The following is a 17,617-nucleotide window of genomic DNA, read 5'->3' as shown; positions in this document are numbered from 1 at the left end:
AGATGATCAGATTAGTGATTTCCTACATTAACCAGAATTACTTTTTGACAAACTCCAGGTATTTGTGAACTGTCAGACTTTTCAGATGACTATTGGTAAAAGTGTTGGTCAGGGAAAAGCCCTTTTTAAAATGTTGGTATGGTTTCAGATCAGGAAGGGGATCAAGGAGACTTTTTTTGGACAGATTTCAAAGGAAATAATTCACAGGTCATCATAAAAAAAGAATCAAGTATATTAACAGGACTGATTTCAATAAGTGTATTAAATTTGACACAGCTTGATTTATCTAAGGGGACTGTTTGGATGAACTCTAGTGAGTTAAATGCTACTATTGTCTGTGGGATATAATGTTAAATAGAAAACATTGTTCCCAGAAATGCAAGATGCGTAACAAATGTATAGTAAAAAAACAAACCATTGGATGGATGAATCATACATGGACGTATTGTTTCTAAGGATATGTTTTTATAAGATTCTTAATGGACTCTTGACCTTGTTTTCGTTTCTCTGTATCCCATCCCCATCTTCTTTTTTTCTAGTCTAGAACAATGGAACTGATACCTGCCCTTATTTTGCTCTTCAGAAAGACTGCAGGCTTTTTTCCCCACTTTGCAATCTTTTCTACTTGGTCTAGTTCTTATGTTTTTTTAATGGATGCACACATGCTTGCGGCAGTGGTTTGAGCTGAATATCACTGTAAAGTGCGTCTTCCCTCTCGGTTATTTCCTCGCCATTGTCCATTGGCTTTGTGGGCAGGGGCCTTTTGTGTAGGGCTTGCTGGAGTCGGCCTGTTAACCGTGATTAAACGGAAGCAGAGAAGGTCGGGGAATGATTCGTGACTCTTTTTCAATGAAGGAATTTTGCGGTACCCACTGCAGAAGTTGGCGCTACTTCAACCTTAGCTGGGACAATTTAAAACATCTTTTAGTAAACCATCATGTGGTTGTGCTGCTCATAGTCTTGTTTAACTGTGTGTGCAGTGGTAATTTTGTTTACCTCTCCCTTTTTCTCTTTAGCAAATTCACTAAGTAACATTTCATTTCATATGGAGCTGTAAACACTAGCTGCGTATCTTCATAGATGTTCAATCGGTTCAGGTGTAGACAGTTTTTTATTGTATTTTTATGTTATTTAATGGGTGGCAAAAATGTTACTCTGACAAGGATCACTGATGTTCTATGTTCATTATAGTATCAGCATTCCAATTCACACCTGTCCATATAAGTTTTTTTTTTTTAAACAAATAATTGTTTACAAACCAAGAATTTGACTTTTTAGTGATGTAAACAGTAAAAAGCAAGCAGAGGGCCTGTTACTATTATGTCTGTTTCTAATAGATACTAAACTTGCATTCAGACATTATTCAGACCTTCGACAAAAAAAGAGGCTTGAGCCCTATATTTTATTTCAATCTCATTCCAATTTTTAAAAATACCTTTCCCCCCTTATTAATCTGCACATTTATAACTGATAGACTTTGTTTTCACACTTGATATTTAAATGGCCATATGGAGTTAACTGATCCAATTTGCTTTGTCTTTGTAGGTATTTGGTGATTATTATCACTTTCGGCATCGCACAGTAGTGAAGAGGTCGCTGTCGGATCACAGAGGGACACAAGTCCGTCTACAAAGAGACTCCAAGGTAAGAAGGTTATTTTAGGAGGGGTACAGTTGATGTGTTATGTTGTTCTGCGGGGAGCAGGTGAGTGAAACTTGGGGCTTAATCTAAGTAAGACAGTTTCTGTTTAGACAGTTTGTGTGTGAATTTCCCAGAGACGAGCACACACAGAGTCTTGCAGACAGGAGAGTTCTTTCCGCAGGTTATGATGCAACACAATGTTTTAACTTCATTGTTGCGGAAGAAGCGACGCCCCATTTATCCAGAATCGGGTTTATTGGCAAGTATGTTTACACATAAAATAGAAAATACCATAGGAAGATACAAAATATATTATAAGTGGGAGGGATTGTGCCAAATGAACAGTCCCAGGCAGTGACGTCAGTCAAACATAAATATGAATCTAGCAGGTTTTTATTAAGATCATTTCTATGTGTGGTTTATTAGAAAAATCAGAGGAGCAGAGTCACTAGCTGAGGAGCCGAGTACTGTGCCTTAATGAAGTTGCGCAGATGTTATTCATACCGCGATATATATATCGATATCGTCTGATTTTTTTTTTTTTTTTTTATTATGCTGTTTTGCAGGAGAGTTGGAGGTTAGTTTGAAACTGAACTTATGTCCTACGCCATTGGGTAGTAGAAAGGGAGGAGTGTGAAATTAACTGTCATGGCTCTGGGAATAGAGCCACTGTGTTTGAAATTATGAAAGATGATATGAGCATTCACTAAAGACTCACCTGTCAGAAACTTTTACAAAAGGGAAGTTGTACTGATGATCCTTGTTTAAGAGTATATCAAAATGCTATATAACATTGAAACTTTTTTTATTAATTTGGGTGGAGAGGTGGTCGTCTGTTCTTTTGACTGGGAAGTTTAATTGGTTTTCAAAGAGCCTCTTGTCATTCTCCTCAAAATCAAATTTGAAGTTGAAAAGTTTCAGTTGGCGGCTGTACTTTTAGAGCAGATGTGGACCTGTCTCATGTCACTGATACACCATTTTTTTTTTTCAAACCAGAGTGGCATTTCTCGCTGTGCTCACTGACACACGTCAATGTGAAAATTATTAATTGGAACATTGGGCTGCTTTCTTTTTCACTTGGGCTCTGTGGGTCACTGGCTGACAACAACACTGTCAGGATCAGGTCGAAGTGCAGTAGGTTGCTGTTGACAGGTGGCTTACCCAGAGCTAAATAGATTAAAGTCAAAAATGTATCTGAAATGGTGTCTTATAACCAATAGTGATCAGTTGACTCCATTACTGATCAAGCTGATATAGGCTCAGGCTCCTCTGCCGCTGTTTGATCTTGTCGTATTAATGATACAGCTGACCAGCGCTGGATAATTTTGAAATTTCACACTATTCCTCATTTCCCTTCGTTCTAAGTCTCAGTTTATATCAAGATGTTTACATGTTTACCTAAACCATGTTAAGTATTTTCAGTACATGGAACATTTCTAGGGCAGTTACACTAATTTGGACAAGTCTCCCTATAAATATATAAGAGTGCAACTGCAGATGCATTGTATACGACAAAACTTATCTGATACCTTCAATACAAGTTGATGAAACCTGGCCAAGCTATCCCCGGCCATGCTTTCATGCTCTGCGAGTACACACTGGGAATAATATAGCTTTTGCTGAGTTTGTTATCATCCATGTTAGATATGGTCCATGTCCCACTTTGGGATTTCCTTGAACATTGTGACTCTATTTCCTGTTGTTGAATGCTTTGAAGAGTTACTCATTACTGACCAAGGTATCTGGGCCTCTGCCAGATCTCATAGACTGGCTGACGGAATGGAAAATGGATACGGAATCTGTTTGTTAGAAGCTCTACTCTTAAACATGAATGGAACAGTAGGTTTGGGATGAAGAACAAATATCACATATGATTGATGAAGGATGGCTGAACTTCTAATTGGTGTTTACAGTGGTAAATAAAAAAACTTGATTGTAGAACCTCAGTTGACTTTATTAGAGTATATGTTTATTAACCCATGAAGTCGGAGCAGATTTGTGTGATGCCTGTTACATTGAGCATATCAGCTGCAAGCATTAAGTCCTGTACATTGTCCAACTTAACAGGAACAAAATAGGTGTATGCAAACTCAGTGATTAGCTGCATGATCTTGGGGGACATGAAGGGTAATTCGAGCTCTTTGTGCGGGCCAGTTCTCAAAGAGAGTTCTGATGGAGACAAAGCAGTTCAGTAAAAATTGGTATTTAACCATTTAAAACTGACAATAACAGTATAAAAATATTTGTTGCATTTCCTTAGCAGAAGGGATGAAGGGAAAAGAAGATAACCGTGATCTTTTCAAGTTAGCACAATTCTTCTATTCACTTGAGTATAAATCAAACGAATAACTGTCAGTGGAAATCAAAATAATGGGTTTTCTTTTTCCTGTGTAAATACACAATTTTCCTTGATAGAACTGGTCGATACAACATCGATAGAACTTATTTCATGCATGTTTTGACAGACAACACAAACAGCCATTGCACCGAACCAATCATGTGGCTGTAATAGAGTAACAGTGGTATCACTTCAGGTTAGGTTGATGCGAACAGCACAGAGTGTAGGAGCAGCAGAAGGTGGAAGACTCTGCATCGATGCAGCGACTGAACATAATCGAGTCATGTTTCCCGCTACGTTTATTGTTTTAGCATTTTCCCAGCGCTGAATAATTATAACCACCACTGCTTCAGGACAGACTCACATTAAAATTCCGGTCGTCCTGTATGTCTCACAGTCTCTGTCGGAGTCTGCTTCCTACTCACTCCCCCCAGACCTGCGCTCATTTGACACTTTACCAATAAATACCATCATTGATCACAAGTGATTAGGACAAGTAGAGGACTGACATTTACTTTGTTCTTGTTTGATTAGCTCTAGAGTTTATGAGACACATGTTTAAACCTGCTACACAACAAGAGACGTAATTTGACGCACACAGACAGGAACATTAAAATGAATTCAGCAGGTTTTATTAAGATAAGTATGTGTGAGCGATTAGTAAACGGCAGAGGAGCATAGTATATTGGTAACCTGCACAGAGTAAGACGCCTCAATGCAGTGCCAATGATTTGATTTATACTGCAATATATATTGATATCGACTGATGATGACTGAAGATTTTACCATCCAGCCCTAGGACCACCCAAATGCCTTCTTGTATGTGGGTTGGATGTGGGCTAAATCTGGGCCACAAAAAATGTCTATGGTGGTATTTAATGTATAGAGCAGAGGTCTTCAACAGGGGGTCCGCGACCCCTAGGGGGTCCACATAGGTACTGCAAGGGGGTCGCGAAGTGATTGGTTGATAAGATTCTTTTTAATATTTAAAAAAATATTTAACCCATCAGGGTCAGACATCTTACTAATATGGGAGTATGTCTGCCAGCCACAGATGGCTTGAGGATTCACTGTCTCTTCTACATGTATGTTTAAAATAAAAACATGAATCTGTGAATTACTTTAATAGCTCAGTGTCGTATTCAAGATGTATGTTTATAAATGGCAGTGGCATGGCCAACCGGGCCATTGCATGGTTAAAAACATGAATATATGAGCCTGTGTTATATTTGAATAGCTTAGTATTGAATGCACAATAACAGGGTAGCTATGTTTATATATGTCACTAGGCCCAGCTTAATATAAAACACAATTTTATACAATATATATAGTAGGGGGTCCCTGCTCCATCTCTCCACCAGTTTGGGGTCCTTGGCCTGAAAAACGTTGAAGACCCCTGGTATAGAGCATATATAATATACCAACCTTTTATAGTGTACTGTTTTTATTTTTTTCTGTCCACTTATATGTTTACACCGGGGATCAGAGAGAAACAGTATTTCTATCCCGTCTATGTCCTGTTCATAGCAAAGTTGACCATAAAGTAGACATTTACTTTTTTTGCGGTCCGATAATCGGTCTACCCCTACTTGATATTACTGTTTTATGGGACTGATTCACTCGTATGCAGTCAGAATTCATTTTCTTGGAAAGCATTCATAAACAGACAAATTCAAATTAAAAACGGGTCTTCTACTTTCTTCAAAAATCAATATCCATAACCACTGCACATCACTGTCGTGATTTACTGAATATGTAAGGGGTATAACATAAATCTGTGTGCGATCACTCACTGGAGGAAGGCGCTGCAGTTGCAGAGGAGGATCCTGTGGATTGAAAACTTGACATCTTCCAATTCAATGACTGCATAGCAGAATTTCCCTGTCATTAGGAGCTCTTTAAACATTGAGCAAATTTTTTTAAACACAGCAACGGCAGTTTAGTGGGTATTATAATCGGTAGCTAAGCCGGTCTGTTAAGTGATGTGAGAATTGAATATTCCTCACTGTGTTGCCAAGATTCTTCTTATTCTTTGTTTGGTTTATTGGTGGGTGGCAGCCAACGTCAAGTCTGTTACCGCCATTTACAGTGCGCCTCTTCTTCTTTGTTTAGTCTATGAAATACTTTGCTGAATGAAGCTGAAATGTATGACGATTAAAGGTAAAAAAGGCCAACATCAGAGCTATGTGATGTTGCTACAGAGAAGTACGGACCAAAGGGAATAATTGGAGAACTTTGCAAGTGGGAAGTGTTTAGGTTTAACATTTTTAAGGTGGTTTGGTCACAGCTTTGGGGCTTTAGACCGACTTTGTAAGAAGGAAGAAGAAGAATATGCCGGCAATGCACCTTGACGTTGGGTGTCACACTCCAGTTAACAAAATGAAAAAGTATAATTGTCAATAAACAGGAAGAAGAAAATCAAAGGAAGTTTGAAGACAGAAGATTGTGGTAATGCACATGATGTTGATTGCCACCCGCCCCTGAGCCAAATAAAGAAGGATTGTAAAAAAAAAAATATATATATATAGGCAAAGAACAAATGCAAAGAGATGATTTCATCCATGCATGATGTCACCACTCAAAAAGCCTCCGTCAGACACCCAAATATCATAGAAAGATCTGGATCTTAAGTTTAACGAGGAATATAAAGATGACTAGTGGTTTGGTCTTTCAGGACAGATATCAATACCAGCTCTGCACACGGCCTTTGTCAGCCAAGATAACTGAAATAAATCTGTAGCTCTGATACTGCCTGTCATGTTTTTACATATCCTTCACTTGTTGTGGGCTGTGTTTCAGAGACTTGCTGACAATGGTTGATGCTGGATAGTATCAACTAAACCAGCAACTGTTTTAATCGCTAAGCAGAAATGTCCTGAAACAGCGGAAGACCTTGATGTTTGAATGGATTACATTTTTTGAAGTAGGTGTGAGTAGTCTGCGACGAAAGCCTAAATATTGCAGAAAATGTTTTTTTTTTTAGTATGAAGATAATATTATAGTATGAATATAAAATTACAACAGGAATCAACTGAATGAGATGGATGTTTTGATGGTTGAATTCCCAAAAACGCGATTTGGGAAATGTTTTGGTTGTATTCACAGATTTAAGACACATGTTATTTATAGGAAAAGCTCAGTGTGACAGTGTCTTTATAATCAATTACAATTGTTCAGGATGCTCAATTCATCTGCCAGAAAGCGGAGACCAAATGTACGTATGTGTGAAAACAAGATGCATTGTAATAAGATAACGAAATGAAAAAGGGAAGCCACATACATCACCTTAGGACACTACTAAGTATACAAAACAATGCATTTCCTGCTGAAAATATATTAATGCTGAGCTGCTGAAGTGTATGATTGTCACTGTGACCATAGAGAATTTTATTTACAAAGAATAAGTTGTAAATCTTAATTAGATTTCTGTCTGAGTGAAAATAACTCTGACTAGGTCCTTTGATCTAACTAAGTTTTGTCTCTCTGACTATAGAGGTCCTTTTCAGTCAGTGAAAAGGACCTTGAATCAGAATAAAGCTATTGTTGGATTGGCATAGGTTCAGTGTAGCAGATAATGTGACCTTTATTATTTCTTTCCTCGTTTAGTTTAACGTCTCTAGTGATCTGCAGAGGCAGAGGGAAAGAGAAAGAGAGAGAGGGGTGTGCTGTGATTTGGTTGTCCTTAGCATTTTCTTAAAAACTGAAAACTTATATAAAGCCTGATCCTCTATTAACCATGCTGTTCAAACTAATATAATTCCTAAGTAGGTTTGCGACTCACCTTGAGTTTCTCCGTCAGCTTTGAAATGGATCAAAATACATGTTTATTGATTCAGTTTAGATAAGGTTGCACAGTTGATATTATGGCATTCATTTTAGAGTTGAAAAGATTTGATTAAATTCCAAGAGGAGACTAATCCCTGTATAAGACTAGTTGTATTGCATGTAATTGCATGTATTGTAAAAAAAATATGATGTTATACATATATTTCTGATCACTGATACTTAGTACAGCTATATTATGTATCGTATCTCCATTTTTAGCAGCTGAAACTGTTTCTTTTAAAAATATGCCGCTTTCTCTCCGTCTATGTCGACGATAGTAGAAAAAGCAGTCACCCAGTACTGAGTGGTTTTGAAACTGCCACAGCTACGAACTGATCTAACCCTAACCCTAACCCTAACCCTCATCTTCCCAGTAAGAACCGGATGAACCCTGGTCAAGCTTCTCATCGGTGAAGGAAACGGCAATAACATGAACTTGTGCACAAATCTCTCTGCTCCTTGACCTAGAATAAAGCTATTGTTGGATTGGCATAAGGTTCAGTGTTGCAGATAATGTGACCTTCATTATTTCTTTCCGCTTTTACTCTAACGTCTCTAGTGATCTGCAGAGGCGGAGAGAAAGGGAGAGAGAGGTGTGCTGTGATTTGGTTGTCCTTCACATCAGGTGCTCTATCCTTGCGGGAGGCAATTCTGTCTTCTCTTGCTAAAATTTTTCATCTGTTCTCGTCTACCCAAGCATTTTTCTGTACTGCCCAATTTTGCAGGGGAAGTGAGATGCGGGCTTATTTTCACTATACGCTTTGCACCTCTGTCAGTATTTAGAAGCTTGCACATTACGAAAGCATGCTGCAGATTGGGTAGCTGTCATGTTATCAGACTTAGACTGAGTTTGTACCTCTGTGTGTACGTTGTCATTGTTCATCGGCAAGTCTCATTAGTGAGAAGTTCACCATATCCCAGTGGCTCTAATCTCACTGTCTGTGGTCACTCTGCCGAGAATTAGGATCTCTATTAATGCATTTGTATGGTGACCCTCGTGGCTGGAGTCATTGTTACTATGACATTGAACTTCATTCTGTGCAGATGGAAAATCTATAATTGATGAGCATAAACCAGTTTTCGTTTGCATTGCTAATCTATTCATGTGTTTGTGCATTTTTTGTAGGTGACCTGGGCCGAACAACAGGTGTCGAAGCGGAGGAAAAAGAGGGATACTTACGCAGAACCTTCAGATCCCAAGTTCAGAGACCAGTGGTACCTGGTGAGTATAAAAAAGTGTTTGGTGGGTGTGTATTTGTGGTATTTTGACATATGCACATTGCACACTGGTTGAGCCTTTCACCCACCAGGAGTCAATGCAGATGATTACATTTGGGGATTTTAATGTAGTGATCAAGTCAAAGGACAAGCCTGTATGAATCCAGCATACTGTCTTTATGTGAATTACTGCTGTGTCTGTAGCTAAAATCTGAGTGGCTTCAGTTTTAGGATTCAGAATTGCATGCTTTAAAAAAAATCGTGGTTTACTTTAGTCCATAGGCAGCACCACAACAAAGGGAGAAAGACAGAGGTGATTCATCTTGAAGCTCCCTTGTTTTCAGCTGATTGATTTTCACATTTCACTTGAAGAATGTCACTGATACATTGGCTTGTTAAAAGCAGTAGTAAAAACCCCTGAGATTTTCTGTTCGGCTCCACTTTTTCTTCAATTACTGTGAAGGTGCTTCAGACTGGAGAAGATTCATGGTGATGCAAAACAGACTCGGATCACCAGTTGTTCAAAATGTCAGTGGTTTAACAGACTCCTTCGCCCGTGTGTTGGAGCAAGTGGCACCTTGACGTGCAAATATGCAGATCACAAGCTGCTGCCCGATTCTATCACTGTCACTAGATGGAACAGATTCTGCCATATAGTAACAACAATTGATACAATTAAACTCCCAATAAAACCTTTCCGCTACATATGGATACAGCATAGTTTTGAGAGATAAAATAAAGTCAGTATCCTTGTAAGGCGGATTTTAAACATATTTTTAAGATATTACACTAAAAATCTTAAAATGACAAATTAATAATTGATTATCAATATATTTTTCAGATTTTATATGAACCAATTAGCAAATTCAGCAGCTATTTTACATTAGTAAATTTCAGAAAAAAAAAATCTATATATTTATTTAATAAATCTACTGTGCTGCTATTTTCAACTGTGTGATTTGGTAAACCGCAAAGCTTGCAGTAATCTAACCTGGTTAAGGTGAATGCTTGTACCAATATTTGTGAGTTATTCTTGGATGAGCATGTTCTTAGTTTTGATTTATTCTTCAAATGATAAATTGCTGTTCTGGTTGGTTATGTGATTTTCAAAAATGAGACTTTTAAAAGTGAAAGCATCGGTTGTCTTGTCGCTTGCCGCCACCATTCTCTCTTTAAAAAAACAGTTTGGGGATGAAAGAATAGAATTTACAGGAGCCTGAATTGGGACAAAAGCTAATATTCTTTAAAGATCTTGCTCCTCTGGCTCCACCTACTGCTTGTAATACAGTTTGGATGAATCCAATGCTTCCATTGCGAAACCACCAATCAGAGCCTGGAGGAGTGTCATTGATGTCCACAGAAACCACACTACCTCCTTCTTCGTTTCTGTATTCAAGCCATTTTTGAATTATGATTAAAATGTATAGAGCGGCTTGTGTCGGAGAGCTTATATTACTGTCTACACAACTACATTTAACTACACTACATTATTTTGACTTGCTTCAAAGTACTGCACAATTAATATGGTAATTATACTAAACACATAGTAATCTAAGTAATATAATGTCCCTCTAACCTGACAGTAAATAAAGAGTGTGTCTTATTAAAAGTGGACCTGGTTCGCTAGAGGAGAGTGTAAGTGACTGGCAAATGCCAGTTGGTCAATATCATCTGTTACAATGTATGAACGCTATCTTTCACAAATTTATTTATGAGACAAATTTCTTTCCCTCTACTGCTAAATCATGGGCAAGCCTCAAAGCGGCGATCTTGTGCTCTACACATGCTCAAGATGTCAAGGCCAGAAGGATTCGCTGACATCAAGGAGGAAGGAAAAGGACTTGATGAGCAATATTCAAACCGGAGCCTTGTACATGCCACATTTATTATTCACTCCGCTTGTCAGCCACAAAAGGCCCTTTCCCGTTTGAATCAGAATCGCATAACACAACTCTCAGCTTTAATTGATTTTCCTCTTGATGGCTTAAGCGTCAATGACGTTACAAGGTTGAGGAACAACCTCTTTGCGTGTGATAGACCCTGGTCTCATGGGCCTGAAATCTAAGAGGAAATGATGGTGGATGAGATCTGACGCATTAAATTTAACCACTGGCACGTGTTAAAAAGCTTTGAACTAGATGAAAGCTGGATACAGCTCTTTGCCCAAAGGTCAAGTTGAATGTCAAAAAGCATATCAAAAAGAATACGGAATAATTAATGTGAGGCATCATACAATTCAGTGCTTTCTTTTGCTTTGTATTAATAATAAATGTAATAAATAAAAGCATGGTTCAAATGCTCTCTGAATGAAGATTGCCTTTTGTCACCTTGCCTTCCCCTCACTTATAAACGTAAGTGTTTCGCCAAGGAGGAATGGCTGAAATTCAATAAGAAGCCTCATGTTCCCCAGATGTTTTAATCAGGGGCTCAGTCTTTATCTAAATGACATAAATGCCCTTATTGTAATAGAGTAAGCCCTTCCAAATTTAGTTAAAAGCGCAGTCTTGTTGGCACTTGAATGCCTCTTGGATAATTGGATTCTATCTAAGTCATTTTCTTCCTCCATCCTCAGTACAACAGCAACCAACGTGATTTGAATGCCAAGGCTGCGTGGGAGTTGGGCTACACAGGTAAAGGTGTGGTGGTGTCCATCCTAGATGACGGAATAGAGAAGAACCATCCTGACCTGATGCAGAACTACGTGAGTATGACTCCTAAATGAGCAAAGTTCTCTGTGGAGAAACTGTGCTACACCCAGCCACAGACCGTTTTGAATTCAAGAGAAAAGTGTCTTCCTGCTGCTGTAATAGAATTGGAGATGGATTTAAAGAATCATTCCATTTTGATGGTTTTTATAAGTGACACTCAAAAGCTAATATGTCTCTTTAAAGGACCCAGATGCCAGTTACGATGTGAATGATGGCGACCAAGATCCTCAGCCTCGATACACGCAGCTTAATGATAACAGGTAGAGTAGAAATCTGCACAGATAAAACTGTAATTTTTTTTTTTTATAATTGTTCCCTTTCCCTGTCTGATAACTGCTACCTGACATGTAAATAGGCCGATGGCTGTTTCCAATCCACTGCTGTTTTCTAAGTGCATCATTTATGGGAACACGTCCAATTAAAGGTTGTGTCCTGTGGTGTTGTTTTGTCCAAGATTTGAATACAAATCGTTTTAATTTTAAAGTTATCTCTTAATGTGAATCCTGGCTCTGAATCACAGTATGTGGATTTGCTTTAGCCTCATAAATTGCACCGGTACCACCAGGGCATTTCTATAACTTGGATAAGAAGAGAAAATCAACTCTAGGATTGATGAGGACATATCTTTATTGCAGTGGCCTCTGCAGATGGCATTGGGAGTTGTTTACCACCACAGAGATGTCTTGCAGAGAATTGATGGAATTAAGTTCATCAGCATTAATGAAACAGAGCAGATCTCTTGGCTCTGGAGGGCCACTGCTCGTCTTTTATTCATTGCCACTGCCTGCCTCCCATCTGACTTTAATATCTGATTTGCTGTAATCTGCTGTTTGTGGGCCACTTGCCTGAGAGAATTTTATTTATTTATTTTGAAGACGAGGCTAACATTCATTACTGTGCTGTAGGTCATGTGACTGCTCAGGATTACCTTACAAAGATGCGTTGATTCTGTGCCAGAGAGATGGATTCATAAAAAGGTCTCTGTAGTTTTTATAATTTATCCAGCTTTTTTTTAAATTTATTTATCCAGCTTTTTTTTAAATTTATTTAAAAAAAGCTGTTTTTTCGATCCACTCTGAAATAAGCTTTGAATCTCCCATCGAACAGTCAAAGCTCCTGGATCAGTTTGTGGAATTTACCATATTTCTTAATATGTAGGAAAGATGCATTCAGACACATTGTGCTTTATATAAGGTGGATGCTGATATTTTAAGGTTTGTTATAATCTTATAAAATACATAGAAAATGTATTGTATTTAAACATTTTTGTGCCATGGTGCCTTAGACAGTTTTCAGCACCTTTTTCAACAAAAGCCTAAATGATGGGATTTCTTGTGGAAGAATGTTGTAGAACATCCCTCTGGTGCAGCTCCACAGATCCACAACCTCTGCCAAGGCACGCTTAAGCTCTTTTGGCGGCTCACAGTGGCCCCCCGAGCTGAGCTAAGACACTTACTGGGGATGTTTCCTTCATTTTGGCTGCACCTCTTTCCTACGCTTGCTCTACCCGGCCCTTATCTCTTGCCACCCAGCACCCCGTGTCGCCTTCATGGCAGGACCAATTGAGAGGGAGTACGTGTTTTTTTTCCCCTTACTTTACAGTGGGTTATTGCAGATGCTTGTGTAAACAACCTGTGGGCGGGCATGCAACTGTGTAAGACTGTAAGTGTCTGTTCCCTGCAGAAGCACAAGTCTGTTCACCTCTATAAAGCTGTCTTTCTTTCCCTGCATACGGGCAGCACTGAGGATGGCTCGGTAGCAATGTGACTATTCACCCTCATGTTTATCTAAGACAGCATGGGATCTAGATGTTTCTCTTTCCAGGGTTTCCTCTGACTTGTATCAGGACAGTTTCCAAATGTAAGTTTTCTGGCTAAACGGGCAGTCTTCTGCAGAAACATTCCACTCGTTGCCTCTTGATTTAGTGCAGGGGCACCAGAATGACACTTTTCAACATGTGTAATAAACATGCATAATTTCTTTTTATTATGATTCAGTGAAAAAAACAAGATAAGGGTACGGTGCAAACTGACTGCACATGTACAATGATGGATGAAAGGAACTTTTTAAAATGTACTGCAAAAAGCAGGCTGATTCATTTTACCAGACCCCCACATTAATCTCTCATATTCCTCTCTTTACAGTGCTCCATAAACATCGCCGGACCTTTTGTCCTGCAAGCCTGCTCATTACTTAACTGGCAGAACCATTAACAGACTTTAAGAATGAGCAGAGAAAAACAGTTGTACACATTTACCTTTGAGGTTTGGAGCAGCCCAGACACTAATGAATAGCAAATGTGGCTTTACACGGCCTCTGGATGTTCAGTGATTTTAAGCAATTACGCTAATGCAAGATAGAGAAAATAAATGGATGAAAGATGTCGCGTGCGAGACAACAAATGGGGGCAATGTCTGGGAATCTGAAGATAGGAAAAGATCAATGCTGTGTTGGACGGGTATGCATTTCACAATATGAAATCACAATGCCAGACCATCTATTCAGAAATGCTTTGATACAGCTCCCATTCGGAATGCATGTATAGCTTTGATATCTAACTCAAACCCTTTTCATAGTTTATGAAATTTTTAACTAGGCTCAAACTTTGATACCAAAGGCTATATTGACTGAATCATTCTGAACTCTTTTTTTTCATCTCTTTGTTTTTCATTATAATGCCTCTTCTTGTTAATGTATATGTTTATTACAAACTCAATGTCAATTATTACATGTGGCACCTTTGGGATGCTGTTTGTTTATTCAAAAACGTTTTTGTTTGCCAGTTCAGGTGAGAGTGAATACCTGTCCCACCTTTCCATGTTGTTCACAGACCTGGTGTGGAAACGTCTGCATGATAATAGCATGTCTCTTTAGCTAGTCTCCAGAGAGGGGTAGTTAAGGTTTTGCACAGTGATAATGGTTCTGCCAGCTGTCAGCATGAATACAGATCACGTTGTCGGTCTCGGGCCAGCAGCCAACTGTAGTGGCTGTAACCACAGTTGTTCTCTCTCCGTAATCGGTACAAGACTTCCCTGAAATTGCCCTTTGTTCACTCTGATCTCCTATTATCTCTGTTACATAGGATGCGGGAATCCTGAGCACAATGTATCAGATGCAAAAAGGGTGTTTTGAAGGTTCAGAATGGGTATTTAATCAAGAATCTGTTCATAGGGATTAGTGAGGGCATGTTTTGAATAAAAGGCACATGTTGGTCATAATGTAACTGCTGTTGTGAGTGTGAGATAACAGCTGATGCTGGAAGCACTACCTATGTGTAGCAGTTTCTCTTAACACAGAGTTTGCGTAATGTTGGGAGTGTGGGAGGGACCCACACTAATTGACTGTGACTTCACTGAGCTTTGTTGTGGCCTGCAGGAAGCTCATGCTAATCTAGCTGGTGTATTCATTTTACCCAAGTGTGGCATGTCGAGACATGAGTGTGCAGAAAGAAAACATTTTATTTGTTGAAAGGACAATGTAATAATGCATGGGACAAATACAATCCTTTGTTTTATTTTATATATGTATGGAATCCAAAAAAAAACGTCTGTCTTTTGATTTTCTCATCCAATGGACTTCAGACTTGCTGGATGTTTTTCTTATGAAACAAGTACAGTGCAGTTTTTCAGATCAAGTCTCGAGACCCCTGGTATTAGGGTCATCACAAAATGTAGTTCATAAGGTTGTAAATAGAACCCACTACCCCTATCATGCTAGTTTTTGTAACTGTGCTTCTTAGAAATCTGAAAACTCTTGATGCCTTACATGCTATAATGTCAGACTTCTTGACTTAGTTATTCCTGAATGTGTTGTAATCTACTTAGGTATTCAAAGGGATTTTTATCATCTTTGCGATTCACAGTTAATTTTTCCAAAAAATCATAACCAAAGTCAGTTTGTCAGAGGGTCTATCGGGTCTTTAATCTTTGTGACTGGTTAACAACTGATTGAACAATGATATGCTTGTCGTGACAGACAGCTATTTTTTGTGCATACAAATTCTAGGAGTTTTACCACTGGAGCATTTCATGTCAGAATCTCCTGCGCTGTAGCTTTTAACTCTTTAGCTTCCTCTCGAAACCCCGGGCTTGGAGGTTGAATCCAGGTTTGATTTCATGTGATGCCAATCTCATTAGTAGAGATGTGTGTATGCAGACAAAATGAGGACGTTCAGTCGAGCCTTGCCCTCATTGTCGGAGGACCGGTAGCTCCCTAAGGCATCTCATCAGGACTGATAATCCTAATGACAGTAGAACTCGCTGAGTCAATTAGATTTGGAAATAAGTCTCATTTGGCTATGTGGGCCGTAAACTATTTAAATCTTAACGACGGTGCCATTTTTAACATCACAAATTGCCATAAACCAGTTTAATGAAGCATTATAATGGCTTTGGGAATATGTTAGCAGGTAATGATAAATACTGATGTAGATGTCAGAGGTGCTTCCCAATTTGTGTTCAAATGAGACATTGCCTGACTTCCAGGTCGCCTATTACAGCCTGTGGACTAATGGACTCCAATGAAAACGGTTCAATGTTTATACTCTCAAGTGCCTTGGCTCAATGCTCCACTTTTCTACAACACCAATAATGTATAACAACTAATCTAAGGGGAGAGGCGGTGGACTAGTGGCAGAAACTTGAACTATGGGCAGAAAAGGTCTCTGGTTCATACCCTGTCTATTGCCCCTGAGCAAGGCACCTTACTTCCCCAACATCTGCTCCCCAAGCGCCGTACATGGTCGCTCACTGCTCTGTGTGTCCTGCACCAGATGGGTCAAAAGCAGAAGTTACATTTCCTACCTGCATGAGTGTGCCTGTGCATGTCTATGCATGTGTTTGGGACTAATAAATGCATCTTAATCTTTATCTTAATCTGAGCAAGGCACCTTACTCCCCCAACATCTGCTCCCCAGGCGCTGTACATGGTCGCTCACTGCTCTGTGGGTCCAACACTAGATGGGTCAAAAGCAGAGGTTACATTTCCCTACCTGCATGAGTGTGCCTGTGCATGTCTGTGCATGTGTTTGGGACAAATAAATGTATCTTAATCTTAACTAATCCCTTTTCCACAGGTCAAAAAGACCAGTAGACACAAGGGTTATAACTATCATTAGTTTGATGGCGAGTGGCTTCCAGGACAATATGAAGGATCTGTTCTTAAGAACCAGTTACTTCAGTATTACGTTTACACCCCAATCCTTTATGTTTATATATACATATTCTGTCCATAGTCTGTATGTAAAGATGGAGGACATATTGGCTGAATGTGTTACCAAGGCTTTTCTAAAGCCACCTGGTGGCTGACTGCAGTATAGGTCATACATCTCACTCCTACACGTGACACCACTATTTACCAAAATAAACATCAAATAAAAGTTCCTCATAGATGGTTTCTATCATGTTAGGAAGTTTTTATCACACTGCTGTATTTTCAAGTCTTGATTTTTCCCAGAAAGTTTTGTAACTACAATGTCCTACTACATTATCATAGAGCCAGACCTATCTCCACATTTTGTTCTTGCAATGTCCCAGTAGTGCATGGTCTTAAAAAGTTTCAACATTGTTATCTGAACCCTTTATCTGAAGTCTGTCAAGTATATAAACAAAATATGATTTGTAGCACGTTGTCCTAAAATGACACTTACTGCTAATGTTTTGTCCAAGCTGTACTTTCCCCACTCAAACTATGAACAAATAGTGTGAATGCAACACTACATGAAATAAGATTTGACCTTGAAGATAATTCGCTGCACAAAACATTTTTGATTGGATTAACAGAGAGCAGTTGTGCTTGCAAATTGTTTAATGAAAATGCCTTTTATGTTGGAAAATGCTCTAAGTCATGTTGAATAAAATACAAAGGCAAAACTGCCTTCACATCAGAA

The 17,617-nt window shown here is 38.9% G+C and overlaps 1 protein-coding gene across 4 annotated transcripts in view; it reads left to right on the top strand.

The window, feature by feature from the left end:
* The window catches only part of furina (furin (paired basic amino acid cleaving enzyme) a), a 74,203-nt gene that overhangs the window by 34,274 nt on the left and 22,312 nt on the right, over window positions 1-17,617 (top strand). For all 4 annotated transcript variants that reach the window (XM_062386292.1, XM_062386297.1, XM_062386284.1 and 1 more), the window contains 4 exons: window positions 1,546-1,644; window positions 8,931-9,026; window positions 11,595-11,723; window positions 11,914-11,990. In XM_062386292.1, the coding sequence (XP_062242276.1) occupies window positions 1,546-1,644; window positions 8,931-9,026; window positions 11,595-11,723; window positions 11,914-11,990 (401 nt within the window). The remainder of the gene's footprint in view (window positions 1-1,545; window positions 1,645-8,930; window positions 9,027-11,594; window positions 11,724-11,913; window positions 11,991-17,617) is intronic.

Source organism: Platichthys flesus, chromosome 1 (genome assembly GCF_949316205.1).
Source record: "Platichthys flesus chromosome 1, fPlaFle2.1, whole genome shotgun sequence".
NCBI lineage: Eukaryota > Metazoa > Chordata > Actinopteri > Pleuronectiformes > Pleuronectidae > Platichthys > Platichthys flesus.
The sequence above is the reverse complement of the archived record's forward strand: the minus strand, read 5'-3'. Positions and strand labels throughout refer to the sequence as shown.